General features: G+C 45.1%; 1 protein-coding gene across 1 annotated transcript; it reads right to left on the reverse strand.

The window, feature by feature from the left end:
• Positions 1-315: 315 nt before the first annotated feature.
• Positions 316-4,775, reverse strand: LOC121006094. The gene is made up of 3 exons (XM_040439045.1): positions 4,579-4,775; positions 3,565-4,501; positions 316-611 (listed from the first exon to the last, which is right to left on the reverse strand). The coding sequence occupies exons 1-3, from the start codon at positions 4,633-4,635 to the stop codon at positions 316-318; spliced, it is 1,290 nt and encodes a 429-aa protein (XP_040294979.1). The 5' UTR covers positions 4,636-4,775.
• Between the last annotated feature and the right edge of the window lie 3,933 nt (positions 4,776-8,708).

Here is an 8,708-nt window from a genome sequence, read left to right on the forward strand (position 1 = left end):
CAATAAAAGAGTATTACACTCACCGGTAATCCGGTTTCCTGGAAGTCTCCATGACACCAAGTCCTGAGATTGACTTCCCTCTGATTGGACAGGAAAAACACAGAGAGGTTAAAACCCCCACCCCCTCCTCACATCACCAGTGTATTTTAACGAAGAACCCCAGGATGAAAGGATAATAGCTAATAGCAGAAAAAAAGGGTGGGATATATGTGGTGTCATGGAGACTTCCAGGAAACCGGATTACCGGTGAGTGTAATACTCTTTTCCCCAGTCGTCTCCATGACACCAAGTCCTGAGACAATATCAAAGATACAATTAGGCGGGGACGACTGCCGACAGGACCTTACGTCCAAATCTTAGTTCGTCATTAGCAGCTACATCTAGTCTGTAGTGCTTAGTGAAAGTATGAACTCTTTTCCATGTTGCTGCCCTGCAAATCTGTTGTAAGGAGGCTGAGGCTTTTTCCGCCCAGGAGGCAGCCATGCCTCTCGTAGAATGTGCTTTTAGGGAAGCAGGGACGTCTTTTCCCTGAGCTTTATATGCTTCGGAGATTGCCATCTTAATCCATCTGGAGATGGAACTTTTTGCCGCTCTCTTCCCTTTGTTAGGACCTGAAAATTGGACAAACAGATTTTTGTCTTTTCTCCAAAGGCTGGTAGCTTCCAGGTACTTTAAGACCGCTCTCCGGACATCTAATGTGTGGTAAGTGATTTCTTGATCGTTTTTGGGATCGTCACAGAACGAGGGGAGAACAATGTCCTGAGACCTATGGAAGGTCGAGACTACCTTGGGGAGGAAAGTCGGATCTAATTTGAAAATTAATTTGTCCTCAAATATTGCAAGGAATGGTTCTTGGATGGACAAGGCCTGCAGCTCACAGACCCTTCTGGCTGAGGTTATTGCCACCAGAAAAATCGTTTTAATGGTAAGCCATCTGATGTGGATAGAGTCCAGAGGTTCGAATGGATCGGAGGTTAGACCCCCTAGTACCGTATTAAGGTTCCATGGTGGCACCATGTTTCTAATTGTAGGTCTGATCCTATCTGCTGCCTTAAGGAATCTGGATATCCAGGGATGTTCCGTTAGCTTGGTATTATATAGTGCTCCTAAAGCCGATACCTGGACCCTAAGGGTATTGGGGGATAGACCTAAATCTAGCCCTTCTTGAAGAAAATCCAGGATTAGTGAGATGTTGGCTCTAAACTGGTTGAAGGAGGTCCCAGACCAATCAGCAAATTTCTTCCATATTTTTTGGTACTTGTCGTTGGTACTCTGTTTCCTGCTAAGGAGTAAGGTGTTCACTACTTTTTTTGATAGACCAAAGTTTAATAAGTTGGATTCTTCAGAATCCAGGCTGTTAACTTTAGTATTTTCAGGTCTGGGTGAGAAATGGGCCCCTGACTTAGAAGGTCCGGCCTCTGAGGTAGAAGGAGAGGAGCTTCCACGCTGAGGGCTTTCAAGAGGGAGAACCAACTTCTCTTGGGCCAGAAGGGGGTTATCAGGATTAGTGTACACTTTTCTTTTAGGAACTTCTGTAACACTCTGGGGATAAGCGGAAATGGGGGGAAGGCGTAGACTAAGTTTGTTGTCCAACTCTGGTTGAGGGCGTCTACTGCCCGAGGATGATCCCTGGGGTTGAGGGAGAAGAACTGGTTTAGCTGATGATTTCTCCTTGATGCAAACAGGTCTATCATCGGCCTGCCCCATTTCTTTGTGATTAAATGGAAGGCTTCTGGAGCTAACATCCATTCCCCTGGGTCTAGTCTGTGCCGGCTTAGGTAATCGGCCTGAATGTTTAAAACTCCCTTCAAATGAACCGCTGAAAGAGATTGAATGTTGCCTTCTGCCCAGGAAAAGATTTTGTTTGCCAGGTTCTGTAGCAGGCGATGCCTTGTGCCTCCCTGGTGTTGGATAAAGGCCACGGCTGTAGCGTTGTCCGAGTAGACTAGGACGTGACGACCCTTTGCCAGCTGACTTGTGTGTTTCAGTGCTTCCCACACTGCCCTCAGCTCCTTGAAATTTGAGGATTGCTGGCTCACGTAATTCCCCCATGTTCCCTGGTAGGAGTTCCCCTGGACGACCGCTCCCCACCCGTGGAGGCTGGCATCTGTTGTGATGACTAGAGGGAGATCTTGTGCCCAGAAAATCCCGTTTTCTAGGTTCGAATTGCTGAGCCACCAAGTTAGGGATTTTTTGGTCTCTGCATCTAAGAATATTTTCCTCTCTAGGGTTAATTGCGATCTGTTCCATTTGTCTAAGATGAATTTCTGGAGTGGTCTTAGATGGAACTGTGCCCAGGCAACTGCTGGAATGCAAGCGGACAGACTCCCTAGTACCTTCATGGCCTGTCTTATTGAACAGAATTTCTCCTTCTTGAACTTCCTCAAAGCTGTCTGAAGTTTTACTATCTTTTGAGGTGGTAGAAAGGATCTTTGGGAGACTGTGTCTAGAGTAATGCCCAGAAAAACTTTCCGTTTGGATGGGATTAAATCCGATTTTTTCCAATTGATGAGCCAACCTAGGCTCTGTAGATGATCCAGGACTAACCCGAGATGGATTCCCATGGTCTCTATGTTGTCCGCCACTACCAGTAGGTCGTCCAGATAGGGGATCACACAAATTGCCTTTTCTCTCAAGGTTGTCAAGGCTTCCGCCATTATTTTGGTGAAAACCCTTGGGGCAGAAGAGATCCCGAAGGGGAGACACCTGAACTGGAAATGCTGAATGTTTCCCTCCAATTCTATTGCGAACCTTAGGAATTCCCTTGATGACCTGTGAATTGGGACGTGATAATAGGCGTCGCTTAAATCTATTGTGGCCATCACTGCATCCTTTTTTAAGAGTTTCACTGCTGACTTCAGGGTCTCCATTTTGAATTTTTGATATCTTACGTATTTGTTTAGATGTTTCAGATTTATAATTACCCTGGATTTCCCGTTTGGTTTCTTTATAATGAAGAGGCGGGAATAGAATCCCAGTCCTGTCTGATTTTTCGGGACGGGCTCTATGGCGTCCAAGGTTAATAGGTTTTTTATGTCGTTTTTTAAGGTCGCAGTTTGAGATGGGGGAAGGGTAGTGATCACATATTTCTGTGGAGGGGAAAAGAGAAGATCTATCAGATAACCCTCTTGTATAATACTTAAGATCCACCGGCTGTTTGTTACATGCTCCCAAGATCTTAGAAAGGAGCTGAGTCTTCCCCCCACTGGTACGGCGTCATTGTTTGTTGTTGGATGAGGAGGCTTCGGCCCGATTTGGGTTGAAGAGGAAGCTTCTCCCCCTGCCTCCCTTCGCATAGCTCCACCTCCCAGTCTTCCCTTTATCTTTTTTATTTTCGGGTTGAAAAAAATCGGTCACGAAAGGGCTGCCTTTTTTGTTTATATCTTTCCTCTGGAAACCCTCTTTTTTTATTTGTCGCGTTGTCTAGGATTTTATCTAGATCTTCTCCGAAAACGTACTGACCGTGGAAGGGGAGTGCGATTAATTTATTTTTAGATGTGATATCTCCTGACCACGCTTTAAGCCATAGTGCCCTTCTCGCTGTATTTGAGAGAACAGCTGTACGGGCGGACAGTTTAACTGATTCAGCAGCTGCGTCTGCTAGAAAGGAGGTTGCCATCTTTAATAGAGGCAAGCTCTCTAGAATTTGATCCCGTGGTGTCTTATTGACCAGATGTATCTCTAGCTGGTCTAGCCAAAGGTTCAGTGTTCTGGCCACACATGTGGAGGCAACGCCCGGCTTGAGAAGGGCCGCCGTAGTCTCCCAGGTCTTTCGCAAGAGACTCTCCGCTTTCCTGTCTAGAGGATCTTTCAATTGTGCTGAGTCTTCAAACGGTAGGGCCGTATGTTTTGCTACCTTGGCCACTGGCGCGTCTACTTTGGGAATGGTCTCCCAATCCGTACAGTCCTCTTGGCTAAAGGGGTAGCGCCTCTTAATTCCTCTTGGGATAAAGGATCCTTTATCCGGTTTTTCCCATTCAGACCTAATTAATTTTTGGACACTATCAGGGACTGGAAAAACGGCCTTCTTCCTTTCACCTAGACCCCCAAAAATTTCTTGCTGGGTAGACCTAGGGGTTTTAGGCATCTCCATCTGAATGGTGGCCCTGATGGCCCTGATAAGTTCATCAATATCTTCAGGATTGAACAAGAAGCGCTTATATTCGCCCTCTTCATCTGAAGATGCCGGGTGTTTTTGGACAGATTCGGAGTCTGAGACCGCCAGCCCCTCAGAGTCGGAATCCAGGATAAGTGATTTAACACTACGGGCGTCCTGAGTGGGGGGAACTTTGGGGGGAGTAGGTTCTCTGGTAGTTAAGGCTAGCTGAACCTCTTCTTTTACCACTTTTCTAATGTCTTCAATTAGACTAGAAGACTCAGACTTGATGACACTGGCAGTACATTCTTTACACAGGGGCTTGGATCCAGTGTTAGACAATCTTTTGCAGCAAATACCACATTTTCTAGTTTTTTTGGCTGCAGAAGCCGAATCCTTTTCTCCCTGAAATGGTAAGGGAGGAAAGGATGAGCAGACTGAACCCACCATACAAAGCATGTACCTGAGAACAGGTTACTCACTGTCCCAGGGTTTGATGCAGGCTCGGTTCCAGAGCCCGGCGTGAGGGGGGTGCTCATCTTGACTCCCGACCGCTTCAGAGATGCTTCACCAAAATATGTGAGCCGCGCTATGCAGGGCGCCGTTACACAGGTCCTGAGCGTTTTTATAGTGTCTCCATGTGCTTCTCATGCTGCAGGACCTGTGGCGCATGTTGATGACGTCAGCGTGCTTAGCTCCGCCCCCGGCGTCTGACGTCATCCGCCTGCCGGCCGGAAGGGACACATCACAGTGCCGATCCGCCGTGTTCCTCCTTCCCTCTGCATCAAGCCCTCCGGGACCGCCGCAGAGGGAATCTTCGCAGGGGCACTACCTATGTGCCCGAGCCCAGGCCTAACCAAACGGAGGAGGAAGAGCTGCACTGCAGATCCGACCTCGGCCCAGATGAAAAAAAAAAAAAAACTCCAGGTGAGCCCAAACGAGCTCCGTGCACCTCTCCTGCTTCCTATCCTGATGGGACAGGAAAAACACTGGTGATGTGAGGAGGGGGTGGGGGTTTTAACCTCTCTGTGTTTTTCCTGTCCAATCAGAAGGAAGTCAATCTCAGGACTTGGTGTCATGGAGACGACTGGGGAATAGAGACTTCTGAACTGGGAGTGACCCTAAAGACCAGAACAGGGGGAGGAAGACTAAAAGCGATACTGTAACCCTCTTTCATTATGTTTAGAGCCCATGGATTCACCGTAATCTTCTCCCATTGATGAACAAAAAAAAATAAAAAATCTTAGTGTCTTCCCCCCACAACTGAACCCTGACATCAATGTTTTGCGGTTTCAGAAATGTTGGGATTAAACAAGAACCCCTTAGTCTTTCCTGATTTAGGGCCCTTTCCTCTTTCCCGGAAAGGATCCCCCTTTCCTGAATCCACGAAATACACACACACACACACACACACACACACACATATATACAGTACAGACCAAAGGTTTGGACACACCTTCTCATTCAAAGAGTTTTCTTTATTTTCATGACTATGAAGGCATCAAAACTATGAATTAACACATGTGGAATTATATACATAACAAACAAGTGTGAATCAACTGAAAATATGTCATATTCTAGGTTCTTCAAAGTAGCCACCTTTTGCTTTGATTACTGCTTTGCACACTCTTGGCATTCTCTTGATGAGCTTCAAGAGGTAGTCCCCTGAAATGGTCTTCCAACAGTCTTGAAGGAGTTCCCACAGATGCTTAGCACTTGTTGGCCCTTTTGCCTTCGCTCTGCGGTCCAGCTCACCCCAAACCATCTCGATTGGGTTCAGGTCCGGTGACTGTGGAGGCCAGGTCATCTGGCGCAGCACCCCATCACTCTCCTTCATGGTCAAATAGCCCTTACTTTCAAAGTTTTCCCAATTTTTCGGCTGACTGACCTTCATTTATTAAAGTAATGATTGCCACTCGTTTTTCTTTACTTAGATGCTTTTTTCTTGCCATAATACAAATTCTAACAGTCTATTCAGTAGGACTATCAGCTGTGTATCCACCTGACTTCTCCTCAACGCAACTGATGGTCCCAACCCCATTTATAAGGCAAGAAATCCCACTTATTAAACCTGACAGGGCACACCAGTGAAGTGAAAACCTCATCAAGAGGATGCCAAGAGTGTGCAAAGCAGTAATCAAAGCAAAAAGGTGGCTACTTTGAAGAACCTAGAATATGACATATTTTCAGTTGTTTCACACTTGTTTGTTATGTATATAATTCCACATGTGTTAATTCATAGTTTTGATGCCTTCAGTGTGAATCTACAATTTTCATAGTCATGAAAATAAAGAAAAAACTCTTTGAATGAGAAGGTGTGTCCAAACTTTTGGTCTGTACTAATATATATATATATATATATATATATATATATACACATATATATATATATATACAGTGGGGGAAATAATTATTTGACCCCTCACTGATTTTGTAAGTTTGTCCAATGACAAAGAAATGAAAAGTCTCAGAACAGTATCATTTCAATGGTAGGTTTATTGTAACAGTGGCAGATAGCACATCAAAAGGAAAATCGAAAAAATAACTTTAAATAAAAGATAGCAACTGATTTGCATTTCATTGAGTGAAATAAGTATTTGAACCCCTACCAACCATTAAGAGTTCTGGCTCCCACAGAGTGGTTAGACACTTCTACTCAATTAGTCACCCTCATTAAGGACACCTGTCTTAACTAGTCACCTGTATAAAAGACACCTGTCCACAGAATCAATCAATCAAGCAGACTCCAAACTCTCCAACATGGGAAAGACCAAAGAGCTGTCCAAGGATGTCAGAGACAAAATTGTAGACCTGCACAAGGCTGGAATGGGCTACAAAACCATTAGCAAGAAGCTGGGAGAGAAGGTGACAACTGTTGGTGCGATTGTTCGAAAATGGAAGGAGCACAAAATGAACATCAATCGACCTCGCTCTGGGGCTCCACGCAAGATCTCACCTCGTGGGGTGTCAATGGTTCTGAGAAAGGTGAAAAAGCATCCTAGAACTACACGGGAGGAGTTAGTTAATGACCTCAAATTAGCAGGGACCACAGTCACCAAGAAAACCATTGGAAACACATTACACCGCAATGGATTAAAATCCTGCAGGGCTCGCAAGGTCCCCCTGCTCAGGAAGGCACATGTGCAGGCCCGTCTGAAGTTTGCCAATGAACACCTGAATGATTCAGAGAGTGACTGGGAGAAGGTGCTGTGGTCTGATGAGACCAAAATAGAGCTCTTTGGCATTAACTCAACTCGCTGTGTTTGGAGGAAGAAAAATGCTGCCTATGACCCCCAAAACACCGTCCCCACCGTCAAGCATGGGGGTGGAAACATTTTGCTTTGGGGGTGTTTTTCTGCTAAGGGCACAGGACAACTTATTCGCATAAACGGGAAAATGGACGGAGCCATGTATCGTGAAATCCTGAGCGACAACCTCCTTCCCTCTGCCAGGAAACTGAAAATGGGTCGTGGATGGGTGTTCCAGCACGACAATGACCCAAAACATACAGCAAAGGCAACAAAGGAGTGGCTCAAGAAGAAGCACATTAAGGTCATGGAGTGGCCTAGTCAGTCTCCGGACCTTAATCCAATCGAAAACCTATGGAGGGAGCTCAAGCTCAGAGTTGCACAGAGACAGCCTCGAAACCTTAGGGATTTAGAGATGATCTGCAAAGAGGAGTGGACCAACATTCCTCCTAAAATGTGCGCAAACTTGGTCATCAATTACAAGAAACGTTTGACCTCTGTGCTTGCAAACAAGGGTTTTTCCACCAAGTATTAAGTCTTTTTTTGTTAGAGGGTTCAAATACTTATTTCACTCAATGAAATGCAAATCAGTTGCTATCTTTTATTTAAAGTTATTTTTTCGATTTTCCTTTTGATGTGCTATCTGCCACTGTTACAATAAACCTACCATTGAAATGATACTGTTCTGAGACTTTTCATTTCTTTGTCATTGGACAAACTTACAAAATCAGTGAGGGGTCAAATAATTATTTCCCCCACTGTATATATATATATATATATCATCAGAATGCAATACAATAAAAACTAAAAACCCGGATAATGGAACTCCAGTTGGGGATGTACTCTATATAAAGTGCTTGGGAGTGCATTTCCTAAGAGAATAAACGTCCTGGGAATGATGAATAAAGTTAATACAACTTCAAACGGGCTGATGCATATGAAACACCATGAATGTGCACAGATAGATATTGAAAAAACCTGCCAGTCAAAGGGACCCACAGCGATAGTTAAATCCAAACAAAGTTCGGTAATGATAACCCACACGCCGAGGCGTCCCACGGCTGTGCGAGACCAACACCACTTGTTACCTGTCCCGAGGTCTTCAGATGGAAATACCGTCCTCACCAGTAAGTAAGTAATGCGTCCTGCTGTTACGGGCCCAAACAAAAGCCACACCAAACGAAGGTAGAGAATGCTGGCTTGTCACATGATGTGTCGGCAGGAAGTGCTGGCTGGTCACGTGATGTATCACGTGGTCATGGTGATCCTGATATCCTCAATCGAGTATGAAGAAAGTGGATCTAATAAAATAACCATCCAATGGTGTAAAAATAGCACAAAGTTCTGATTCATCCAGGGAATCT

The sequence above is a fragment of the Bufo bufo genome, chromosome 1, assembly GCF_905171765.1.
Source record: "Bufo bufo chromosome 1, aBufBuf1.1, whole genome shotgun sequence".
Classification (NCBI taxonomy): Eukaryota; Metazoa; Chordata; class Amphibia; order Anura; family Bufonidae; genus Bufo; species Bufo bufo.

What these genes read in the sequence shown, in the direction of transcription:
- LOC121006094 (XM_040439045.1), bottom strand. Translation starts at nt 4,635, where the DNA reads ATGAGCACCCCCCTCACGCCGGGCTCTGGAACCGAGCCTGCATCAAAC. An exon ending in CTGCATCAAACCCTGGGACA is followed by an intron (nt 4,502 to 4,578) that starts GTGAGTAACCTG and finishes TTACCATTTCAG; the next exon opens with GGAGAAAAGGATTCGGCTTC. An exon ending in ATCAGTTAAACTGTCCGCCC is followed by an intron (nt 612 to 3,564) that starts GTACAGCTGTTC and finishes TCCAATTTTCAG; the next exon opens with GTCCTAACAAAGGGAAGAGA.